This window comes from Eleutherodactylus coqui, chromosome 13, assembly GCF_035609145.1.
Source record: "Eleutherodactylus coqui strain aEleCoq1 chromosome 13, aEleCoq1.hap1, whole genome shotgun sequence".
NCBI classification, from domain to species: domain Eukaryota; kingdom Metazoa; phylum Chordata; class Amphibia; order Anura; family Eleutherodactylidae; genus Eleutherodactylus; species Eleutherodactylus coqui.
In genome coordinates this window covers 109,801,373-109,827,398 of record NC_089849.1, presented here as the reverse complement: position 1 = coordinate 109,827,398, position 26,026 = coordinate 109,801,373, and the positions used below count along the sequence as shown (strand labels likewise).

Sequence of the window (26,026 nt, the reverse complement as noted above, 5' to 3'; positions counted from 1 at the left end):
GTTATTTTTTCTGCTTGGGGAGAGCAGTGTTTCCCAACTCCAGCCTTCAGGACCCCAACAGGTCATGTTTTCAGGATTTCCTCAGTATTCTATAAGTGATGTAATTATTGTCAGTCCTCAGACATTGCCACAGATGTTCTTACTATAGGGTATCCTGAAAACATGACCTGTTATGGTGCCGTAAGGACCGGAGTTGGGAAACACTGACCTAGACAGTGAGTGAGGAGACTCAAAAGACCATTCATGCTCCTCTGGGTAATATGCAAATAAGGAAGATGGAATAAAACCTCCACAGCGCCACCTATTGGAAGGCAGCATTCCTTCAAGCCAAAGTCAGATTCTTTATACAAGCTTTGTAACAATGACTGGGAATTAAAAGCGAAGCCAGACTCCAGGTACAGACATCTGTTTCAGAGTATTTGCCCTTCATCAGTGTGCAGAAGGAGTCTGGCTTTGCTAGTGAGATGCCCTGGGACGGGGGACGAGGGACGGGGGGTCAGAAACGCTATCTTTTCTCCTTAGGGAGAACACCTAGAGGGTGAGTGAGGAGACTCAAATGGCCAAGCACGCTCTTCTGGGTAATATGCAAATAAGGGAGATGGAATAATACCTCCACAGTGCCACCTATTGGAAGGCAGGCCTCTCACTAGCAATGCCAGACTCCTACTGTACACTGATGAAGGGCAAACTCCCTGAAACAGCTGCATGTACATGGAGTCTGGCTTTGCTTTTAATTCCCAGTCATTGTTACAAGGCTTGTATAAAGAGTCTAACTTTGACTTGAAGGAATGCTGCCTTCCAATAGGTGGCACTGTGGAGGTATTATTCCATCTCCCTTATTTTTATCTTGGGCTAGCATGGGCAAAGCTTAACGAGGCAATACTATTGAAGAGAGGAGAGAAAAGGAAAAAGAACAAGTAATGGAGTTTAACAATGGTTTACTCGGTCCTGGATAATAACACTGCTGCATGGTTACATCATAATGAATATCTAATGAGGCAATGACTAAAACAACTATACCCAAGGATATATTTTCTTTTGTACCCAATGGATTCATTGTTGAGGCAAGAAATTAACATGAGTACCTTGAGAAAAGAAGCTAGTTTGCCCAGTGGTGTGCCCAAGGGGTTTGCCCAGTGGTTTTTACATTTTTCCAGTTGGCCCAATCTGTTTGCAATCAGGTGTTCCATCTTACAGTTACATTGGACTCTTAGAAAGATCCCAATCCATGATGGGTCGGATAATCCTTTTAAGCAAATCCACAATGCAGGTCGTAAGGGGTCCGTAATCTCTTAGTACTCTATGATGTATATATCCATCGCAAGCAGGGGCAAATTTGAGTCTTATAACAGATATATACCTCATAGTGATCCTATGGGCCCTGGCACTGTATCCATGGATTAGCGGAAGGAACATGGCTGATAGACGCAGCTTGGCTCCATCCTTGTAGTTTTACCCCTTAGATACTGTGTTCAATGGGTAAGTGGATGGGCAGAAAGAAGGGGTGGCGAGGGGTTGTCTTAACGGCCATGGGTCTAACAATAGCCTCCAGCTTTGGCATCTGTAGAAGTCTATGGGAGAGTGTCCACACAGCAATCTGAGAAGAGCCTGATTTTTGTGCAGCGGGTGACGACACAGGATCAGGAGAGCAGACGAGTATGAAAAATACATCATCTGCACAGCATAAAAACTTAGTTGATGGTTCTGTTGGAAGGTGACAGTTTCCCTTGAAGGGGTTAAAGATAGGTTTGGGAAGCATTGCCTTATTCCACTCCGATACCTGCCATGCAGGCGTATTCCAGTATTTATTACTGCTTCAGTACTCGGCCCTCCTGCGGTTTTACTAGACTCAGAGTCCTATTAGACAAACGGATTCTCGTTTGAACAAGTGAGTGACGTCACCGCTACCTCATTCGCTCTCATGCAGCCTGTTTATACAGCTGATACATCGTTGGCTCATTCAACCGAGAAATCGTTCAGTCGTTCACATTCGCTGTATAAGTGACTGAGAACGACCGAACGAGCGCTGGTTAACCTCGACGAGTCAACGATGACTTTACCACCTGCATAAGATAAATGACGAACAATTGTTGTTTGTCGTTCAGTCGTTGGCTCGCGTTAAGATGGAACAATTATCACTCACTTTTGCTCGTTTGAATGATAATCATTCCGCCTAAAGCACCATAGGACCGCCTGAGAGGCCTTATTCAGATGGCTGTGATGCTGCTGCATTTTTGCGTCTGTATGTTGGCAGCAATTTCTGGATTGCCTACGGATCTAATAACCTAAACTACCACGTCACTCCGAAAATAAAACCCTGTCTTATATTTATTTTTGCCCCAAAAGTGGCACAGGGTCTTATTTTCTGAGGGTGTCTTATATTTACCTACCAGGAGCCATCTGGGTCCCTCCCGCTACTCTACGGAGCTCTGGTGCTATTGCTTCAGTCCTCAGCTGCCGACAGAACATCGCTTGTGGTAGCGGGGTTCTTAAACCCGCGGCTCAGCCAATCAATGCAGCGCTTGAAGAACCAGTCACAGCCATGACATTGAATGGCTGTGATCAGCTCAGCCGCAGCACTCAAGAACCAATTAGAGGCATCACTTTCTGGAGGCGGGGTTTATGAACTCCGTTACCAGGAAGCAATATTCTGTCAGCTGCTGAAGCAAGAGCACCGGAGCTCCAGTGACCACCGGGAGGGAACTGGACACTGCCTGCTAGGTAAGTATCGCTTTTTTTGTTTTTAATGTTGTGTAGCTAGGGCTTATTTTCGGGGAAAGGCTTATAGTTCAAGCCCCACCCTCTTGAAAATTAGGGTACGGCTTATTTTCGGGGTAGGTAACCTCTAAGATTGTCATATTGTCATGACTCAGGTCTTCATTATCCGGGGTGATGTCGCTGGAGCTTCTTACCTTATCTAGCAGTACAGTTTTTAAAGTCCCTTCCTTTTTTACCGCCTGCAGCACATGAACCCTCCAGTTAATGTCTCACATTGATGATGGAAGCGCTGAGGATGGATGCGGACAAGAATAAGATTACCAACAGAATATTGAGCTTTACCCTGGAGATCATTTATCTGTTGACTGGAGAGGTAATTAAGTCATATCACACATCGCTTCCGTCTCCTGATAACACACAGACTTGTATGGGGGCTCTGCTAATGTATATAGTGATATTTACTTACCAAAAAGGGAATCTGTCACTTTCTCCGTGAATAAAACTATACATTTTTATTGCAATAACATAAAAGCAGGTGCCGGCATAAGATCCCAAGTCACCTACGCATTTCAAACATCTTAGAGACCTGTCACCTTGAGCATACTGTCCAAACTGCAGGCATGATGTTATAGAGCTGGAGGAGCCGAGCGGACTGCTATATAGCTTCATGGGGAAAATTCAGAAGAACTTGTGTTATTATTCATTTATATCTCTGCACTTTCTGAGCTGAACAGTCCAACGGGCGGTCCTATCGTACATACAGATAGCTGTCCTCCACTGCGGCTGTTACTATCGCAGAGGCCTCCGAATGGGCGATATCGCAGAAAGATGGGACATGCTGTGATTTGTTTCCTGCATCGCATTGCGGTGCCGTGCAGGAAAACATCTCGCAACGCACAAATCTTGCATGATTTTCTCGGCCGTGTGAAACCGGCCTTATAAAAGCAAGTGCTAACAATAAGTTAATTTTTTCTGTCCTGGATTTGTTTCCTTTGCAAGTTAGCCGTGACCGACAACAGCTTCACTGTTTGCAGTGAAGGGGTCACTTGGGATCTTACGCTTGCACCTCTTTTTATGTTTTTGCAATAAAGATTTATATTTTTACTCATGGAAGAAAGTGTCTGATTCTCTTTTAGGAAAAGTGGCTGCAGGTGTTTGTGGACAACCAACTTTAATGCGGAGCCTACCATAGTAATTATTAGGAAATTATAGTGCCAGTGTTTCTGGTGGCGCAATGCACCACACAGCTCTGCTACATGGTACATCCATTATGATTCTCACACATCATACACACAGCTGCTTGATTACCAAACAAGGCAAACACAGTTTGGCTCCTACCACAGCAGTGACATCACCACAGGTCCTTCAGCCCCCCAGATCTCTGTGGTGGAGGTAGGTCAGTGTTGTGTCAATGATGTCACCAGAAGGCAGAGTTATGGCATCACAAGGGGTGGTGCATAAGAATCACATACATACATACAGACAAGTGGTCATTAGTAGTTTGACGGCTTTTGTTGATATTCATTGACTATCGTGGACTTGACATGGAGGTGAGCGCCATATATACATGGTGTATAGTGATATTTGTGTGTCCCTCTACATACACAGATGATAGAATAAGGCTGGCGTCACACAGGCATCTTTGCGGGCGCAAAATTTTCACACAATACGCAGAGAATAGAACCTATTGATTGAAATGGGATCACTCATAGTTGCTTTTTCCGCACACACATTTGGGGATAGTAATGGGTTTGGTTTCCATTTCTATATCACATCGGGTGTGCGACCTCAGATGGAGTCACACAAAGATCCAAATCAGTCTGTCCAAGGTATAAGACCACAGGAGGCAGGACATACCCAGTGGCAAGAGAGGAGGAGCAAGCACTCCATGGAATAACCAATAGAGGAACTATGTGCAAATGTATGTATGCATCATAAGCCTAGGGTACTCGCATGTAGCGGTAACTTCTGCAAGAACCGAATCCTACCCCCATCACACAGGTATGCACAACGGCCCCAAGTCAGGTCAGCTACAACTGTCCTAGATGGGCAGAAAGGCTTTTATTAGCAGAAGACCTATACAAATCAACCCTCCTCCGTGTTTCTCAGGCACAAGGATAGAATAATGCATAAGTAATAGAAATGAAGTATTATGTGGAAATGTAAATAAATATAAACCTGGTTTTAAATGGTGGCATTTTATTAATATTTTTCATATGTTTCTGTGTGAACACATTATTTGTAAAGGATCGTGGTATACATTTTTAGATCTGTATATAATTTTAATTTTCAGATGATATTTCATTTCTATTACTTTTACATTCCATATAAGTATATTTAATGCACCATGTCTTTTATGTTTTTATCTATTTTTGTTGATTATCCTTGAGTTTTTCTTTTCTTATGATATTATTGTTTATCTGCATTCTTTTCTTTGCCAACCACCCAGCCAAATTACTTTATTTTATTCCTATGATTGTTCAGATCACGTTTGCAGTCCCCTCTTGAGAAGGGGATTCTCTGTTTTGAGTCCCAGGTTGGAGCACTTGCTTCCGGCCCAGTGACGTCCGGTATGGGTGTTTGTTCCACCCTGTGGAGCACATGCAGCTCCTATCTGTGGTGCCGCATTACGGTATGCGATTGTGGATGCCACGCTCCATTCCTGAGGTGTTCTACTCCTCTCAACAGGACACTGGGAACAGGCAGAAATGCTATGCGCCTTTACTATAAACATAATTATAATATTTATTCTTCTATCCTTGCTTCTGAGGAAGAGGGACTCTGGAACCCCAAAACGAGTTGCATATGTCTTCTGGTAATATAAAGCATTTCTGCCCATCTAGGACAGTTGTAGCTAACCTGACTTGGGGACCGTTGTGCATATCTGGACTATAGGGGTAAGATTAGTCTATTGCTGAACCTACCCCTATATGTGAGTACCCCACGTTTATGATGTATACATAATATGTCTATAGTTTCTGGTTATCTCATTGAGCGCTCCTCCTCTCTACATATACAGGATTACTCAGTAGTAAAGAATACATCTGGAGAGTATTTGACCACCGGCAGCAATTCTTGCATATCGGGAGGATGGAGCGGGATCTCTTTCACTAGACCACCTAAGCAGAAGATTCTAGAACTCGCCAACAAGATCATTGAGCAGCTGACCGGAGAGGTGAGGCTGCTGGGGATGATGGGACATTATACGGTAAAGTAAAATGTGTCTAGATGATGACCGTATCATTGTCTGTCAGGTTCCTATAAGGTGTCAGGATGTCACCATCCATTTCTCCATGGAGGAGTGGGAGTATTTAGAAGGACACAAGGATCTGTACAAGGACGTCATCATGGAGGACCACCAGCCCCCCACATCACCGGGTAAGCGGAAACTTTTTAAGGAGTCCTTTTGCCCCTGACTATATGGGCCTCTCTGTTCTCATTGTGATAGATGACGTCATTACAGGTTTGTGGTCAGTTGTGGATTTTGTTGTCTTGAACCTCTCTAGTTGGTGCATTCACGGATTTGTAGTTCCATCTACTGGATGTCTCTCCAAGGCCCAATGTCCACAGGGGGATCTGATTTGCAGAATCCGTGCGGAAGATCCGCAAATCAAGCCGCCAATAGGGAAACCTGGGCGTCCGCAAATTAAATAAAGCACGCGGATTTGATTTGCGGACTTTTCGGTCTGGAAAACAAATCGCAGCATGCTCCATTTCAGTGTGGAACCCGCACGGACGATCTGCGTCCCGTCCACAATGCAATTGCAGACGAGCCGTGGATTCTGTGGGAAAGCAGGAGTTTTTATAAAACAAAAACTCCACAGCACTTCCGCACACATCCACAACGGAGAAAAAAGAGGACCCAGATGGGTAAGCTGGGTTCTCACATGCGAAATCCGGCCCGCCCATGGACACAAACCCTAAGTTAAAATGGCACTATTCTCTAAACCACTCCTACCTCTGTACAAATAAGCTAGACATTTTACAGGTGTCAGAGCGGAACTCTCTGCTCCGACCTCTGTGTAGTGGCCGGCACTTGCAACTGCATGCCCGTCTCTCATTGAAATCAACGCGAACGGTGCCTGCCGTTACAATGGCTCTCTTTGATTTCAGTGAGAACCGTGCCTGCAGTTACAAGCGCCAGCCACTGCACAGGGTTCTGGGCAATGACTTTTGCTCTGACCCCTGTGTAATTGCGGCGCTGTCAGTGGACGCACAAACAGCTGATCAGCCGGGGGCCTAAGTGATGGATCCTATCTGATCAACTATTGATAGCGTATCCTGAGGATAGGTTATCAATAGTATTCTCCCTTTTTTTTTTTACATTTATTTTTTTCCTTCCCCCTTCAAAAAAATTATAACTCCTTTATTTATCCATCGCCCTCGCTGTATGAAGGCTTGTTTTTTGTGGGAGGAGTTGTATTTTTCAATGCTGCTATTTAATGTACCTTATAATGTACTGAAAAACTTTTTCAAAATTCTAAGTGGAGTAAAATGAAAAAAAAAAACTACATTCCGCCATCTTTTAGTGCGTCTTGTTTCTACGGCGCACAAATTGCAACAAAAACTACATGCTAACTTTATTCTATGGGTCAGTGCGATTACTACGATACCAAACTTGTATGGTTTTTTAAATTTTACTATACTACTCTTTTTTTTTTTTTTTTTTTTTTTTATTCTCAAAGATATTCAATTTTTTTTCCAATTATCTTCTGCCGCCATCTTCTGCGCAAAATAACTTTTTTATTTTTCCGTCTACGTGGTTTTGCAAAGGCTCATTTTTTGCAGGATGTCCCGTAGTTTCACTTAGTATCAATTCAAAATACATACGACTTTTTGATTGTTTTTTATGGCATTTTTCTCTATCTCTAAATTCCAGTTTTTCCTGATTTGGTGCGTGGAGAGTAGACCCAGGTCCCCTATCTGTCTCCAGCATAGAGGACATTATACAGCAGTGTAGCTGTTAATCCAGCACTTAAGTAAAATTTGAGTCTCTCTGCCTCTTTCCCTCCCGCAGTTCCTTCCCCCCTCCCCTCTCCATATACTTGTATGGGCAGTACAAAGCAAAGAACCCACCCTTACTGCAATATCCATCTCAGTGTCTCTAGAGACAGACTTTACATGACAACATGCAGTGGACAAGCGCCGGTGGACAAAGGCCCATTTACACTCAATAAATTATCGTTCAAATGACCACAAATAAGCGATAATCGTTGCGCGTAAACGCGGCCATCGTGCATTTTTTCGTCTGAACAATGATTTTAAGGTGAGCTTAAAATCCATCCTTCAGCCGCAGAGAGATAAAGTATCTCTCAATAGACTGCATCCTGTGTTCTCTGCAGGAGCCAGGAGATTACATTATATTCTGCCAGCAGCCCCTATGAGAACAATGCAGCTGTGTTCAGAGCCCAGCCCACATGCTGGGCTCTGCAAACAGCTTTCCAGAAGCCCTTTATATGCAAATAAAGATGTTTAAGTGTTAATGGACATTAGTGCCCATTAACACTTTATGCAAAAAAAAAAATTGCTAAAACTTTTAATAGTTTAAAAGATATTTGCATGTAAATGGGCCTTAAGTTAGAAGGAAGTGAAACGCCTAGTGGCTAAGAGTAAATTTTTAGCATGAAAGCATTAATTATGATAAAAAAAGCAATTTGCACTTTTGTTAGTTATTACGAATGACTATCACATAAGTAGGCATTTATTGAAAAGTTAGGAACCAGTTGAGTCCTATAAGGTGTGAGGTTGAGCCTCCCATAGATCAGACTTGTTTTTCCAGCACAACCTACAGATGCTTGATCAGATTGAGGTCTGGGGGATTTGAAGGCCAAGTCATCAGCAAAACTCTTATGATGTTCAAACCAGTTCTGAAAAATATTTCAGTGTGGCAGGCCATATTATCTTGATAAAGGATAACAATATTTAGGTAGGTGACAAAGTAACATCCATAACCATGCCAGAACCCAAGTACTCCCAGCAGGACATTGTTCACAGTATTATACTGACTCAGTTGACTTGTCTTCTTCCTATAATGCATCTTGTTGCCAACTCTTCCATAATAAACGATGCACCTAGCTGTCCACATGATGCTATAAAAACATGATTCATCAGACCAGGCTACCTCATTCCATTGCTCTGTTAATGCAGAAATTTAGTGAGACCCCCAAAGGTGGGTCTTCATGTTGCCTGTGGGTCTCCAAATCAGTTGATCGCATTTTTAGACTCTTTGGTCCAAGTTTACATTGGGGCAAAATGACTAATCCTTTCTAATACAATGTATGAATTACTATGTGTGTGATTCCTACAGATGGATCCAGTAGATCATGTAGATTTTCCAGTTCTCTGTATTCCCAGGATTGTCCAGAGGAAGATCATGATGTTTATCACTATGATCAGGTAGATGGAGCCAAGTGTTATTGTACCATTAACTTGAAGGCATTAGGCCAGTTATTTTTTAGCTCTTTATGTATTTTTTTATTTGTTGTCTAATTAGGGTGAAGATCTGCTTGATATTAAAGTTGAAGTTGTGGAAGAAAAAGAGATGTGTATAAGGACTGAACAGCAGTGTAAGTAAGGGAGACTTTCTTTATCTAAAAAACATTTTGAGGGTCATAAGGTACAACAATCATCCCCGCCTCAGGTCAAGATAATGGCTCACATTTATTAAAACTGGCAAGTAAGCAAGGTAGTTAGAATGATTGGCTCCACATTCATTAAATGGCTTTCCGCTTGCGGAGGAAAAATTGCAGCATGCTCCATTCTTCTGCGGTGTGCATACGGATGGCTTCCATTGAAGTTAGTGAAAGCCATCCAACCCACAAGCAGGAGTTTACCCTTTCCAATCCACTGTCTGACGTCTAAAGACATTATGATTTAAGGCTGTACAGCTCCGATGTTGGAAGGCGTCCGTCGAGGTTCTCTTACTGTGTATTGCCAGCCTCTCTGCTGTCGGAGCCTATCCAACGTGTCACCTCATGCAGTACTGGCTTTAGCCAGCATATAGCACCATTGTATAATGGCAGAGAAGGAGTAAGCCCCTAGGAAAACCAGAATGCAAATTGGATTAGAAAGGGTTTAAAAAAATGTGTACTGCACATGTCCGATGGTGAGCTGTGCGGACTCTCCGCAGTACAGAGAAGCAGGAGAATGACAGGTCCACAGGGTCTCCGGCCACGGTCAGTGCCAGATTCCGTACGGGATTCTGTACGTGCCGTGTGCATGAGACCTTAATAAATTTAGTGCGTTTTCACCAGTCTGATGGTCGGAAAAATCGAACTTCGGTATGTTAGATATGCACCCAAATTTGCTCTAACTTCTCAAGTTTTTTTTCTGATAAATGTGACTTATAGGGTTTGCGCCAAATTATAAAGATATCTCCCATCCTGTGGATAGAGAATAACATTATGATTGGTGGGATATGGCCGCTGCAACTCCCACCGATCTTAAGAACGGGGTCTGGTCGGTTTCTGAATGAATGAAGCTCGGATTGCGCAGGCGTGCTGCTGTTCCATTCACTCCAGTGACCGCACTAGAGATTACTGAAGCGCTGGAACTGGGTAATCTGCAGTCACTGAAGTGACTGGAGTGGGGGCCTGCCTGCACGATCTCTTCTGCGTGCACTCAGGGACCAACCAGAACCTGCTCTTGGGATCAGTAAGGGTCCCAGCAGTTGAACTCTCATCGATCAAAGCAATACCCTATCCTGTGGATAGGGGGTAACTTGGCACAACCCTTGTAAATGATGTCTTATTGTAGACCATGCCCATTTTTTTTTCATCATCTTCCAGAATTGGTGATAACAAAAGTTGTAAATTTCACTGCTAAATTTTCCCAGTCCTCATTTGTGTAATCAGCAGTGTATTCAGTTACCGTGTGTTTCCTATAGATGGATCCGTTAAGAAAGATCTACGAGAGAGAAGTCCCAATCTTCCGTATTCCCAGGAGAGTCCAGAGCTAAATTACAATGTCCCACAGGATCATCAGGTAGATGGAGCTGGCGCCTCTACCAAATATGGATAGGGGTTGTGGGAACCTCTTGGATCACTCACAATCATAAATGTGGTGTCTTATTATGATTTCTTAATCTTTTTACTTCACCTCAAATCAGGAAGAAGATTTGATTAACGTTAAAATAGAAGCTAAAGCTACAGAAGAAGACGACCTGTCTGTGAGGGGTGAACAGCCGTGCAGTGAGGAGGAAATGCCAGTAGATGTTGGCACAGGTGAGAAATTAACCATTTAGATTAATGATTCTTATTGAAGCTCTGAAGGCCCATTTAGAAGGAAGAATGTCGAGCAAACGAAGCCCGACTCTCGTGCCCGCACATACTCGCTCTTGTGCTGTTGCACAGGAGCTAGTAGCGCTGGCTCGCTCACACAGCAGCCAGCAGGAGGGGCTGCAAGAGATTTCTCTCCCTGCTCTCTCCCGCCGCTCTCCATTCACTTAACATAGCGGTCGTTCATTACTGAAAAGGCTGATATTTACACTCATCGTTCAGGATTTTAAGCTGCAAAAAAATCCTGAAGGATGAGTGTAAATAGCAGCCGTTCAGTACCGAACGGCCGCTATGTTAAGTGAATGGAGAGGGGTGAGGAAGAGCGAGGAGTGATATCTCCTGCAGCTGCCCCGCTGTGAAGCAACAATACTCACTCCTGTGCAAAAGCAAGTGAGCGGGTACTTGCAGGGACGAGGGTCGAGCATCGTTTGCCCATCCAGTCTAAAAATGAAGAGACCACCGCTCTGGTGTAGCACTGGGTCCCCTAAGAATGAAGAGGCCACTACACTTGTGTAGCACTGGGTTCCCTAAGAATGAAGAGGCCACTACACTGGTGTAGCACTGGGTTCCCTAAGAATGAAGAGGCCACTACACTGGTGTAGCACTGGATTCCCTAAGAATGAAGAGGCCACTACACTGGTGTAGCACTGGGTCCCCTAAGAATGAAGAGGCCACTACACTGGTGCAGCACTGGGTCCCCTAAGAATAAATAGGCCACTATACTGGTGTAGCACTGGGTCCCCTAAGAGTGAAGAGACCACTGCTCTGGTGTAGCAATGGGTCCCCTAAGAGTGAAGAGGCCACTATACTGGTGTAGCACTGGGTCCCCTAAGAATGAAGAGGCCACTACACTGGTGTAGCACTGGGTCCCCTAAGAATGAATAGTAGAGATGAGCGAGCACCAAAATGCTCGGGTGCTCGTTACTCGAGACGAACTTTTCGCGATGCTCGAGGGTTCGTTTCGAATAACGAACCCCATTGAAGTCAATGGGCGACCCGAGCATTTTTGTATATCGCCGATGCTCGCTAAGGTTTTCATTTGCCCTCATGCCACGCCACACTCATGTCTATTTATAAGTGCGTCTGCCAGAGGAACCGCAGGCACACACTGCAGAGGGTTGGCACGGCAAGGCAGCGACCCTCTTTAAAAGGGGCGGGGCGGTAGTCCACAATGCAGTACAGAAGTAATGAGAAATCCAATCCTGTGCCACCTCCATCTGGAGCTGCACACGTGGGCATAGCAATGGGGAACCTATGTGCCACACACTATTCATTCTGTCAAGGTGTCTGCATGCCCCAGTCAGACCGCGGTTTTTTATAAATAGTCACAGGCAGGTACAACTCCGCAATGGGAATTCCGTGTGCACCCACAGCATGGGTGGCTCCCTGGAACCCACCCGCTGTACATAAATGTATCCCATTGCAGTGCCCTGGACAGCAGAGCTAACGTCAGATGAAATGCAGGTGGGCTTCGGCCCACACTGCATGCCCCAGTCAGACTGGGGTTCTTTAGAAGTGGACACAGATGCATTTACAACTCCCTGTGGACCCACAGCATGGGTGGCTCCCTGGAACCCACCGGCGGTACATAAAAATATCCCATTGCATTGCCCAACACAGCGGATGTAACGTCAGCTGTAATGCAGGTGGGCTAAAAATTAATTTGATTACACTGTAGGCGAGGGCCCACAAAAATTGCTGTATCAACAGTACTAATGTACATCAGAAAAATTGGCCATGGCCAACCAAGAGGGCAGGTGAAACCCATTAATCGCTTTGGTTAATGTGGCTTAATTGGTAAATAGGCCAGGAGGCAGCCCAGTTAAAATAAAAATTGGTTGAGGTGAAAGTTTCAACGCTTTAATGAGCATTGAAACGTATAAAAATTGTTTAGAAAAATTATATGACTGAGCCTTGTGGGCCTAAGAAAAATTGCCCGTTCGGCGTGATTATGTGAGGTTTCAGGAGGAGGAGCAGGAGGAGGAGGAGGAATATTATACACAGATTGATGAAGCTAAAAGGTCCCTGTTTTTGATGGGGATACAGAACGATGCTTCCATCCGCGGGTGCAGCCTACGTATTGCTTAGGTATCGCTGCTGTCCGCTGGTGGAGAAGAGAAGTCTGGGGAAATCCAGGCTTTGTTCATCTTGATGAGTGTTAGCCTGTCGGCACTGTCGGTTGACAGGCGGGTACGCTTATCTGTGATGATTCCCCCAGCCGCACTAAACACCCTCTCTGACAAGACGCTAGCCGCAGGACAAGCAAGCACCTCCAGGGCATACAGCGCGAGTTCAGGCCACGTGTCCAGCTTCGACACCCAGTAGTTGTAGGGGGCAGAGGCGTCACGGAGGACGGTCGTGCGATCGGCTACGTACTCCCTCACCATCCTTTTACAGTGCTCCCGCCGACTCAGCCGTGACTGGGGAGCGGTGACACAGTCTTGCTGGGGAGCCATAAAGCTGTCAAGGGCCTTAAAGAGTGTTGGCCTGCCTGTGCTGTACATGCTGCCTGATCTCCGCGCCTCCCCTGCTACCTGGCCCTCGGAACTGCGCCTTCGGCCACTAGCGCTGTCGTATGGGAATTTTACCATCAGTTTGTCCGCCAGGGTCCTGTGGTATAGCAACACTCTCGAACCCCTTTCCTCTTCGGGCATGAGAGTGGAAAGGTTCTCCTTATACCGTGGGTCGAGCAGTGTGTACACTCAGTAATCCGTAGTGGCCAGAATGCGTGTAACGCGAGGGTCACGAGAAAGGCATCCTAACATGAAGTCAGCCATGTGTGCCAGGGTACTTGTACGCAACACATGGCTGTCCTCACTAGGAAGATCACTTTCAGGATCCTCCTCCTCCTCCTCCTCAGGCCATACACGCTGAAAGGATGACAGGCCAGCAGCATGTGTACCCTAACCAGTGGGCCAAGCTGTGTCTTCCCCCTCCTTCTCATCTTCCTCCTCCTCCTCCTCCTCCTCCTCACCGCGCTGAGATATAGACAGGAGGGTGCTCTGACTATCCAGCGACATACTGTCTTCCCCCGGCTCTGTTTCCGAGTGCAAAGCGTCTGCCTTTATGCTTTGCAGGGAACTTCTCAAGAGGCATAGCAGAGGAATGGTGACGCTAATGATTGCAGCATCGCCGCTCACCACCTGGGTAGACTCCTCAAAGTTTCGAAGGACCTAGCAGATGTCTGCCAACCAGGCCCACTCTTCTGAAAATAATTGAGGAGGCTGACTCCCACTGCGCCGCCCATGTTGGAGTTGGTATTCCACTATAGCTCTACGCTGCTCATAGAGCTTGGCCAACGTGGAGCGTAGAGTTCCACCGTGTGGGCACGTCGCACAGCAGTCGGTGCACTGGCAGATTAAACCGATGTTACAGGGTGGCAGCGTCCGTGTGGGACTTGCGGAAATGTGCGCAGAGCCGGCGCACCTTTCCGAGCAGGTCTGACAAGCGTGGGCGGCTGAACGCAGAAAGCGCTGAACCACCAAATTAAAGACGTGGGCCAGGCATGGCACGTGCGTGAGGCTGCCGAGCTGCAGAGCCGCCACCAGGTTACGGCCGTTGTCACACACGACCATGCCCGGTTGGAGGCTCAGCGGCGCAAGCCAGCGGTCGGTCTGCTCTGTCAGACCCTGCAGCAGTTCGTGGGCAGTGTGCCTCTTATCTCCTAAGCTGAGTAGTTTCAGCACGGCCTGCTGCCGCTTGCCCACCGCTGTGCTGCCACGACGCGCGACACCGACTGCTGGCGACGTGCTGCTGCTGACACATCTTGATTGCGAGACAGAGGTTGCGTTGGAGGAGGAGGAGGAGGAGGAAGGTGCTTTAGTGGAGGAAGCATACACCGCCGCAGATACCACCACCGAGCTGTGGACCGCAATTCTGGGGGTGGGTAGGACGTGAGCGGTCCCAGGCTCTGACTCTGTCCCAGCCTCCATTAAATTCACCCAATGTGCCGTCAGGGAGATATAGTGGCTCTGCCCGCCTGTGCTTGTCCACGTGTCCGTTGTTAAGTGGACCTTGGCAGTAACCGCGTTGGTGAGGGCGCGTACAATGTTGCGGGAGACGTGGTCGTGCAGGGCTGGGACGGCACATCAGGAAAAGTAGTGGCGACTGGGAACTGAGTAGCGCGGGGCCGCCGCCGCCATCATACTTTTGAAGGACTCCGTTTCCACAACCCTATACGGCAGCATCTCCAGGCTGATAAATTTGGCTACGTGCACGTTTAACGCTTGAGCGTGCGGGTGCGTGGCGGCGTACTTGCACTTGCGCTCCAACACTTGCGCTAGCGACGGCTGGACACTGCGCTGACAGACATTGCTGGATGGGGCCGAGGACAGCGGAGGTGAGGGTGTGGGTGCAGGCCAGGAGACGGTAGTGCCTGTGTCCTCAGAGCGGGGTTGGATCTCAGTGGCAGGTTGGGGCACAGGGGGAGAGGCAGCGGTGCAAACCGGAGGCGGTGAACGGCCTTCGTCCCACCTTGTGGGGGGCTTGGCCATCATATGTCTGCGCATGCTGGTGGTGGTGAGGCTGGTGGTGGTGGCTCCCCGGCTGATCTTGGCGCGACAAAGGTTGCACACCACTGTTCGTCGGTCGTCTGCACTCTCAGTGAAAAACTGCCAGACCTTTGAGCACCTCGGCCTCTGCAGGGTGGCATGGCGCGAGGGGGCGCTTTGGGAAACACTTGGTGGATTATTCGGTCTGGCCCTGCCTCTACCCCTGGCCACCGCACTGCCTCTTGCAACCTGCCCTGCTGCTGCCCTTGCCTCCCCCTCTGAAGACCTGTTCTCAGTAGGCGTAGCAAACTAGGTGGGGTCAGTCACCTCATTGTCCTGCTGCTCTTCCTCAGAATCCTCGGTGCGCTCCTCCCTCGGACTTAATGCCCTTACTACTACCTCACTGATAGACAACTGTGTCTCATCGTCATCGGCCTCCTCACCCACTGAAAGGTCTTGAGACAGTTGCCGGAAGTCCCCAGCCTCATCCCCCGGACCCCGGGAACTTTGCAATGGTTGGGCATCAGTCACGATAAACTCCTCTGGTGGGAGAGGAACCACTGCTGCCCAATCTGAGCAGGGGCCCGAGAACAGTTCCTGGGAGTCTGCCCGCTCCTCAGAATGTCTCATTTTCATGGAGTGAGGAGGCTGGGAGGAAGGAGGAGCAGCAGCCAGAGGATTCTGAGTTGCAGCAGTGGACGACGCAGAACTCTGGGTGGACGATAGGTTGCTGAAAGCACTTTCTGCCATCCACGACAGGACCTGCTCACACTGCTCATTTTCTAATAAAGGTCTACCGCGTGGACCCATTAAATGTGCTATGAATGTGGGGACGCCAGAAACGTGCCTCTCTCCTAATCCCGCAGCAGTCGGCTGCGATACACCTGGATCAGGAGCTCGGCCTGTGCCCACACCCGGACTAGGGCCTCCGCGTCCTCGGCCGTGCCCACGTCCTCTAGGCCTACCCCTACCCCTCAGCATGCTGTATTACCAGGAATGCAGAAACAGAACGCTGTAATTAAATGTGCCGCTTATTGGCCTGTGGTTGGAGGCTGAGTTCGCTTACGGAACGCCAGGAAATAATTTGTCGCAAGCCTGCTGTAACACTTAGCTGGCTGCGTATTTATCTGTAGAACTACTACACCTAGCAGACACAGACCCAGAACACTAAGCAGAGTGACAGGCAGGCCAAATAGATTTTTTTCCTATATTTTTTTCCAAAGGACCACTGCGTATATTCAATCTATAATATATGTCTTCTGGCCCTGCCTACACAATTCTCTCCCTAGACTGTGTGACGGAACTGCAGTGTTGCACTGTTATTAACTGCAACAGACCGGTGATTTCAGAGCCAGGAAATAATTTGGCGCAAGCCTGCTGTAACACTTAGCTGGCTGCGTATTTATTTGGAGAACTACTACCCCCAGCAGACACAGACCCAGAACACTGAGCACAGTGACAGGCAGGCCAAATAGATTTTTTTTCAAGATTTTTTTCCAAAGGACCAATGCGTATATTCAATCTATAATATATGTCTTCTGGCCCTGGACTGTGTGACGGAACTGCAGTGTTGCACTGTTATTAACTGCAACAGACCGGTGATTTCAGAGCCAGGAAATAATTTGGCGCAAGCCTGCTGTAACACTTAGCTGGCTGCGTTTTTATTTGGAGAACTACTACCCCCAGCACACACGGACCCAGAACACTGAGCACAGTGACAGGCAGGCCAAATAGATTTTTTTTCAAGATTTTTTTCCAAAGGACCACTGCGTATATTCAATCTATAATATATGTCTTCTGGCCCTGCCTACACAATTCTCTCCCTGGAGTATTACTGCAGGGCACAATGCTCTGCACGGCAGATATACCAAAAAAAAAAAAAAGTGCAACACTGCTAAAAGCAGCCTCCACACTACTGCACACGGTTAGATGTGGCCCTAAGAAGGACCGTTGGGGTTCTTGAAGCCTACACTAACTCCTAACACTCTCCCTACAGCAGCTCCAACACGATACCACTGTCCCTCAGCTATCTCACAACGCATCTGAGGCGAGCCGCGGGAGGGGCCGATTTTTATACTCGGGTGACACCTGATCTCCCCAGCCACTCACTGCAGGGGGGTGGTATAGGGCTTGAACGTCGCAGGGGGAAGTTGTAATGCCTTCCCTGTCTTTCAATTGGCCAGAAAAGCGCGCTAACGTCTCAGAGAGGAAAGTGAAAGTAACCCGAACATCGCGTGGTACTCGTTACGAGTAACGAGCATCTCGAACACGCTAATACTCGAACGAGTATCAAGCTCGGACGAGTACGTTCGCTCATCTCTAATGAATAGGCCACTATACTGGTGTAGCACTGGGTCCCCTAAGAGTGAAGAGACCACCGCTCTGGTGTAGCACTGGGTCCACTAAGAGTGAAGAGGCCACTATACTGGTGTAGCACTGGGTTCCCTAAGAATGAGAGGCCACTACACTGGTGTAGCACTGGGTCCCCTAAGAGTGAAGAGACCACCGCTCTGGTGTAGCACTGGGTCCACTAAGAGTGAAGAGGCCACTATACTGGTGTAGCACTGGGTTCCCTAAGAATGAAGAGGCCACTACACTGGTGTAGCACTGGGTCCCCTAAGAGTGAAGAGACCACCGCTCTGGTGTAGCACTGGGTCCCCTAAGAGTGAAGAGGCCACTATACTGGTGTAGCACTGGGTCTCCTATGAATGAAGAGACCACCGCTCTGGTGTAGCACTGGGTCCCCTAAGAATGAGGAGGCCACTACACTGGTGTAGCACTGGGTCCCCTAAGAATGAGGAGGCCACTACACTGGTGTAGCACTGGGTCCCCTAAGAATGAGGAGGCCACTACACTGGTGTAGCACTGGGTCCCCTAAGAATGAGGAGGCCACTACACTGGTGTAGCAAGGGGTCTCCTTTGCTGCTTTTATACCTCTTAGAATATTTTATTATGTAAATTCAATATCAGCAATTTTCTAATATTTTTAGGATCTTTTCTCCTGCATATAATAGTAGTTCTGGTCAAAAATCCAGTTGCTCTCAATACAAATTAATCAATATGAAGCCGCAGATCGCTGGTGCTGATCGTGCGATGAAGGCGTCAGTACGATAGGGTGCCTGCACACGAACGGAATTTCCAGCGCGTTATTTTAGGCACATTATCTGCCCCAGAGCGCAGCCAATATACTCCTATGAAGATCCGCAGTTGTCCCCAGACGGACAGATTTGTATCGCGTTTTTTCACGCGCTTGAAAAAATCTGCGACCTGTTCTAATTTGGGTCGGATTCTGCGCGTGAAGCCTCCAATACAAGTGAATGGGTGCGTTTTTTCACGCAGTACATCCGCAGTGCAGCTGCGGATGGAGTCACTGGTTGCTATGACTACAGGAAGTAGGCATGGTAGGAGGCGTCCCAACACACAGCACAGAGCTTCACAGGCAAATTTGTAGAGGGAGATAAGTAGTATTTCTTGCCAATGCAGGATGTAAGAATGCAAAATCTGTAGTAATGAATTCCTCTTGTGAATTTTTTTGCAGTGACTGAAATAAAGTCACGCTGGAGAAGCACCTGAAAAAAATTACATGGATCAACCATGCCCACAAAGACATCAATAATTTAACGGTGCTCGCACAAGCAAGAGGGACAAAACGGAGTCTGGGTGTTGGTTTTTAAGCTGTTTTCCAAGGAATGGGCAGTTCTCTAGGGGTTGGGTTTACAATAAGGGGTGTCTGCTGGTTTTTCTGCGCATTTTTTTCCGCAACACATCCGCGTATATCCGCGTGTGATTTTTCACGCATCCGCACCTATCCGCAAGCACATTTAGGTACCATACGCGCGTGAAAATCCGCTAGCGGAATCCGGAACGCTCGTGTGCAGGCGGCCATACTGAAATACGTTGTCTTGTGTTTAATAATATAAGGAATTTTCCAGATCTGCAACATATTTTGGCTACATACTCTATATTTCCACTAGGCGTTTGGGGAGCGCAGTGGAAACTCTTCTGGCATCTACTTCTTATATCTCCATAGGCTGCCATTAACCCGATGGATTCAAAAACCTTTTTTTTTAATGTTTTGTCAGTCCAAATTCCCTAGAAACTGCACTGCTACCCACCCTCGCTGTTCTTTCCATTTGACCAAATAGGTATAGTGTTTGTTAGGAGGGAGATAAGCAGCAAATACAGTGAGATATATTATATGATGGGTTTTCAGATCGCCTGCATTTGATGAAACCTTGCCCATCTATATAACTGCCCTGCTTGCCATATATACAAGGTGCAACCGCCCTTCATATTACCTACATACTGTCACTGAAGGAAACCCACTATTCCAAGACCAAAATTACGAGTAATAACACTATATAAGGGCCAAATAATACCGCAACAGCATGATCCAATAATGACAGAATAATACCACAATACTGTTGCTGAATATAGACCACTACAAAGATCAGTATCACTGAAGCACTATATGGAGGCGCAGTCTTCCAGCAGGCTGTCTTTATTTTCCACTCCTATACACAATCTCCCTTTACATAGTGCCATACATAGTAATGCCACCCATGGTGCCCCAAACAGTAATGGTATCCCCATTTTTTTGCTTTCTGTAGGCTCCACACAGTAAGTCTCACTTTTAGTGCCCCCATACAGTAAAAGTGCCCCCCACTCATTAATGCCTTCTTTATTCCCCCAACTCAGTAATAATGCCCCTAAGTCATAACGTCCTCTTTTTAACACCACTCCGTAATAATTCCCCCATTCAGTGGGAATTCCGCATTATTCCAACTCCTACAGAGACAGAACACCATAGTCTCAGCCTGGCCCTGGCTAACTATCCCATTGCATCATTGAAGCCGAGGGACTCATGGAGGACTGACCCATTGGGTCTGGGTGGGAATTGTAACTTACCCAACACCAGTCATTGTAGAAGCCAGCTGAGACGACTCTCACCCAGTAAACTCCGTTACTGGCACTATGGAGGTTTTAATAAGAGGCTAGGATCTCTGCGCAGCCGAGCCGCCTAAATAGGTGTTGTGTCCACCCCAGGTTAGGGCCCTTTTACAAGGGACTACCTATCACAGGAAGTTTACTATGAAAAACATTCTAAACATATGGTCATTCAAATCATGGTCATAAAGTTATGGGAAAAAAACAATGACCATATTTGACTAACCATACATTTAGAATGTTTTGATTAGAATGTTGTGTCGGATTTTGTCTTGACAAATGAAATGGCCTGTTCACCCTAAAAAAACCCGAATAAACAGTTGGGTCAGCAGATTTTCACTAAACCTGCCCTCTTGATTATAGTAAATTGGTATTTCATATTTATTGAGTTTATGTGTACAAAAATAAAATGGCCGTTAAAAGGGTTTACCAGGGAGAATACTATTTATGACCTATCCTCAGGATAGGTCATCAGTAGTTGATCGGCTGGAGTCCGTCACTCGGGCCCCGACCGATCAGCTGATTGTGCGCCCGCTGACAGTGCCACATTTACACAGAGGTTGGAGTGGAAGCAGCAGAAGTCTCTGCCCCCACCTCTGTGTAGTGGACGTCGCTTATAAGTGAAAACCTGGCATCCTGAAAATTCGTGCCTGTAGTTACAAGCGTCGGCCACTACATAAAGGTCAGAGTAAAGACATCAGCTCCAACCTCTGTGTCAATGCGACCCTGCCAGTGATAGCCGATCAACTATTAAGGTCATCAATGGTATTCTCCCTGGGAAAACCCCTTTAAGTGCAAGGTAACATTTCAGGCCTTTGACATTAATATATTACATTTATTGTTGCAATGCTTTACAATAAGATTGTTATAAAACGTTCTGTGACTTGAAGATAATGAAATCCATTTTTAATCCTAGTAAATAATCCCAGCAGCAATGTGGAGGGAAACATCCTTGTATTGCTCAATTATAAAGTAGAAGACAAAGACCTCATGCAACTTTCTTCAGCAGAAAACCTCATCACTTCTAATAAACATCTGGGACCATCCAGTACAGATCTACTCTATAATCGTGTAGAGCCTTCTCCAGATCAATCACAGATTGTTGTCCAAAGTACTGACCACAGAGGGGGTAAAATGTTTGAATGCGGTGAATGTGGAAAATGGTTTACAAAAAAGTCAAATCTTCTTGTACACCATAGAATTCACACAGGGGAGAAGCCGTACTCCTGCTCAGAATGTGGAAAATGTTTTACCTGTAAATCGGGTCTTGATCAACACGAAAGGACGCACACAGGGGAGAAACCGTTTTCTTGTACAGAATGTGGAAAATGTTTTACCCGGAAATCCTTTCTTTCTAGGCACAAAATATTTCACACAGGGGAGAAACCGTCTGCACTTACATGTTCTGAATGTGGGAAATGTTTTACCAAGAAATCAGGTCTTGTTGAACATCAGCGAATTCACACAGGAGAGAAACCATTCTCTTGTTCTGAATGTTGGAAATGTTTTATTACTAAAGCCAAACTCAGGGATCACCAGAGAATACACACAGGGGAGAAGCCGTTCGCATGTTCTCAATGTGGAAAAAGTTTTATCCAGAAATCTGTTCTTGTTGAACATGTGAGGATTCATTTGGGGGAGAAGCCACATTCGTGTTCAGAATGTGGGAAACGTTTTACTCAGAAATCAAATCTTCTTAAACATCAGAGGTTTCATACAGGGGAGAAACCATATCCATGTTCGGAATGTGGGAAACGTTTTACTCAGAAATCAGATCTGGTTGAGCATCAGAGGATTCACACACAGGAGAAGCCATTTTCATGTTCTGAATGTGGGAAATGTTTTATTACTAAAGTGAAACTTGGTATTCATCAAAGAAGTCACACAGGTGAGAAGCCATATTCATGTTCTCAATGTGGAAAATGTTTTACCAGGAAATCAAGTCTTGATCATCATCATCAGAGAAGTCACACAGGAAAGAAGCCAAATTCATTACCACAATTAACAAATAACCCATGTCAAGGGTTGTCATTACCCTGCATATCCCTACACTAACATTACAAACTAATCCCAGAAATAGGACCCATCAAAACAAAAAGTACCAGCAATCTTCCCACCATTTTTTCTACCACAGTTCACACAGCACAGCTCAAAGTCTGTTTAGTAATTTGGGCGCCTTTTATACTGTGTAAATGAGGTTTAGAATATGTACAAATAAAGAGACTAAGGCTGGTTTCAGACCTGTGTCGGAACTTTCGGTCACAGGTTCCGTCACAGTTGCGGCTGAAAATATCGGGAAAATAATGTGCTACATGCATCGCTGGGCGAAAAGGGAGTGAACCCCATTACAGTCATTGGTGTTCGCCTGGCAATTTTCAGGGTCCGTCCAGAGACGAATTGTTGCACTGCGGGGATTCCTCTTTCCTGCTTCCCAAACGCAGATATGAAAGCACCCTAACGCCACTCTCAAACAGTTGGTTTTCTACAGCGTTTAGCGCGCATTTTCAATGTGCGCTAAAAACGTACTAGGCCTCCATTCATTTCAATGGGGCGGTCTCAGAGAACTGTTTTACCGCGCGCTAAATAGAACGCTGTATGTGCTATTTTTCAGCATTGCAGCGTGTTTTCGACACCCTACATCGCCCGTTAAAATGAATGGAGTGCGTTAAAGCCAAAGTAAAGACGTGGTAAAACTCAGGGTATTGTGTTTTACAGCGTTAACACAACTCACTATGCTGACGGGAGGGGGAAAAAAAGTGGTGACATCAGCTTGCTTTGCCTGCATTGTTACTGCGCAAAACATGTGCTCAAAATTGCAGTAAAACGCTGCGTTAAATGGTGTTTTACAAACGCTTGTGTGAGAGCGGCCTAAATGTGCGATTGTAGGCTAAAACTCGCTGACTAAACAATCGTCAGCCAAAGACGGAAGTTAACCTGCGAGAAACACGTAGCTCTTCCTCTATAAAATATCAGCCCACTGAACCCATTGTCTAGGGGATTGTCAATGAGATGAGGGGAGATTCAGTTTACCTTGCAAAAAAAAGAAAAGTGGCTAGCACTGTTGCCTTGCAGCACTGGAGTCGTCACTGGGGACACCATCTGCATGGAGTTTGCACGGGTTTGCTCTGAGGACTCTGGTTTCCTCCCACACTCCGAAAACCTACTGCTAGGTGACTATACATTGTGAACCCCACTGAGGACAGAACTCAGTATTGGGTGACTTAGAGTGTTGTGTAATATGCATGTGCTGTATGAATAAAGGTGATTTTTATTATTATTAGGCTATAATTTGTCTATCAGTCAACTACTCAGAGGGAATAGAGTGAGTTGCTGGCGTGAGGCGCTGCCATTCTCAGTTGGGCAGTTGGGTTTTCCTCTGCCATCTCATCAGTTGTATCTCCTAGAGCAATGTTTCCCAAACTTTGGGCACCTCTACCAAGAGGGTGTGGTTTAAAGGGGGCGTGGCTAGGCACATGGCTTATTTCAACGTATGATATTCCAAGCACCCGATAGCCTCTATTAAGCGCAGCGTCATCTCTGCATCACCTGACCAGCGGGGCTGCGCTCACTAGAGACAGTTAGGTGCCCGGTGAAGAGAAGGGAGGGAGGAGGGGAGGAGAGGGAGGAGGGGAGGAGAGGGGAGGAGAGAGGAGGGGAGGAGAGGAGGGAGGAGAAGAGAGGGGGAGGGAGGAGAAGAGAGGGAGAGGGGAGGGAGGAGGAGGGGAGGGGGAGGAGAGGGGGGAAGGGAGGGAGGAGGGAGGAGAGGAGGGGAGGGGGAGGGAAGGGAGAGAGGGGGAGGGAAGAGGAGGGGAGGGGGAGGAGAGGGGGAAGGGAGGGAGGAGAGCGGGGAAGGGAGGGAGGAGGGGAGGAGAGGAGGGAGGAGAAGAGAGGGGGAGGAGAAGAGAGGGGGAGGGGAGGGAGGGGGGAGGAGAGAGGGGGAGGGGAGGGAGGAGGAGGGGAGGGTGAGGGGAGGAGGGGAGGGTGAGGGGAGGAGGGGAGGGGGAGGAGAGGGGGAAGGGAGGGAGAGGGGGAAGGGAGGGAGAGGGGGAAGGGAGGGAGGAGGGGAGAGGAGAGGGGGGAAGGGAGGGAGGAGGGAGGGGGAGGAGAGGAGGGAGAGAGGGGGGAGGGAGGAGGAGGGGGAGGAGAGGGGGAAGGGAGGGAGGAGAGAGGGGGAGGAGGAGAGGAGGGAGGGGGAGGAGAGTGGGGAGGGGAAGGGGGAGGGGAGGGGGGAGGAGAGGGGAGGGGGGAGGAGAGGAGGAGAGGTGGGGGGAGGAGAGGAGGGGGAGAGGAGGAGAGGTGGGGAGAGGAGGGAGGGGGAGAGGAGGAGAGGTGGGGAGAGGAGGGAGAGGGGAGAGGAGGGAGGGGGAGAGGAGGGAGGGGGAGAGGGAGGAGAGGAGGGAGGGGGAGAGGAGGGAGGAGGGGGAGAGGAGGGAGGGGGAGAGGAGGGAGGAGGGGGAGAGGAGGGAGGGGGGGGAGGAGAGGGGGGGAGGAGAGAGGGGGGGAGAGGAGGGAGGGGGGAGAGGAGGGAGGGGGAGAGGAGGGAGAGGGAGGGGGGAGGGAGAGGGAGGGGGGGATAGGAGGGAGGGGGAGAGGAGGGAGGGGGAGAGGGGGGGGATAGGAGGGAGGGGGAGAGGGGGGGGATAGGAGGGAGGGGGAGAGGAGGGAGGGGGGGGGGAGGAGGGAGAGGGGGGGAGAGGGGGAAGAGGGGAGGGGGTGGGAGGGTGGGAGGAGAGGGGTAGGGGAGAGGAGGGAGGGGGAGGGAAGGGGGGAGAGGAGGGAGGGGGAGGGAAGGGGGGAGAGGGGAGGGGAAGAGGGGGGGAGGAGAGGAGGAAGGGGGGAGGGGAAAGGGGGGAGGAAGGGGGTGAGGGAGGAGAGGAGGGAGGGGGAGGAGAGGAGGGAGGGGGAGGAGAGGAGGGAGGGGGAGGAGAGGGAGGGGGATGAGAGGGGGGAGAGGAGGGAGGAGAGGAGGGAGGGGGAGGAGAGGGGGGGGAGAGGAGGAGGGGGAGGAGAGGGGGGGAGAGGAGGGAGGGGGAGGAGAGGGGGGGGAGAGGGGGAGGGGGAGGAGAGGGGGGGGAGAGGAGGGAGGGGAGGAGGGGGGGAGAGGAGGGGGGGGAGAGGAGGGAGGGGGAGGAGAGGAGGGAGGGGGAGGAGAGAGGGGGGAGAGGAGGGAGGGATGAGAGGGGAGGGGGGAGGAGGAAGGGAGGGGAGGGGGGAGAGAGGGGGGGAGGGGGAGAGGGGGGGGGAGTGAGGGGGGAGGGGGGAGGAGAGGGGTAGGGGGGGGAGGAGGAGGGAGGGTAGAGGAGAGGGGAGGAGGAGAGAGGGAGGGGGGAGGAGAAGAGGGAGGAGAGGGGGGAGGAGAGGGGAGAGGGAGGAGGGGAGGTAGGGGAGGGGGAGGAGAGGGGGGAAGGGAGGGAGAGGGGGAAGCGAGAGGGGGAAGGGAGGGAGAGGGGGAGGAGAGGGGGATGGGAGGGAGGAGGAGAGGAGAGGGGGGAGGAGAGGAGGGAGGAGAGGGGGAGGGGATGGGGGGGAGGAGGAGAGGGGGAGGGGAGGGGGGAGAGGAGGGAGGGGGGAGGAGAGGGGGAGGAGAGGGGGGAA

At 48.4% G+C, this 26,026-nt stretch overlaps 1 protein-coding gene across 1 annotated transcript; it reads left to right on the top strand.

The window, feature by feature from the left end:
* Positions 1–510: 510 nt before the first annotated feature.
* LOC136587583 (oocyte zinc finger protein XlCOF7.1-like) lies at positions 511–23,706 on the top strand. Its single transcript, XM_066586261.1, has 8 exons — positions 511–3,091; positions 5,738–5,893; positions 5,973–6,096; positions 9,026–9,114; positions 9,212–9,284; positions 10,604–10,701; positions 10,826–10,940; positions 21,348–23,706. The coding sequence occupies exons 1-8, from the start codon at positions 2,996–2,998 to the stop codon at positions 22,484–22,486; spliced, it is 1,890 nt and encodes a 629-aa protein (XP_066442358.1). The 5' UTR covers positions 511–2,995; the 3' UTR covers positions 22,487–23,706.
* The last annotated feature ends 2,320 nt before the right edge of the window (positions 23,707–26,026 follow it).

What these genes read in the sequence shown, in the direction of transcription:
- LOC136587583 (XM_066586261.1), top strand. Translation starts at nt 2,996, where the DNA reads ATGATGGAAGCGCTGAGGATGGATGCGGACAAGAATAAGATTACCAAC. An exon ending in TATAAGGACTGAACAGCAGT is followed by an intron (nt 9,285 to 10,603) that starts GTAAGTAAGGGA and finishes TGTTTCCTATAG; the next exon opens with ATGGATCCGTTAAGAAAGAT. An exon ending in GCCAGTAGATGTTGGCACAG is followed by an intron (nt 10,941 to 21,347) that starts GTGAGAAATTAA and finishes TTTTAATCCTAG; the next exon opens with TAAATAATCCCAGCAGCAAT.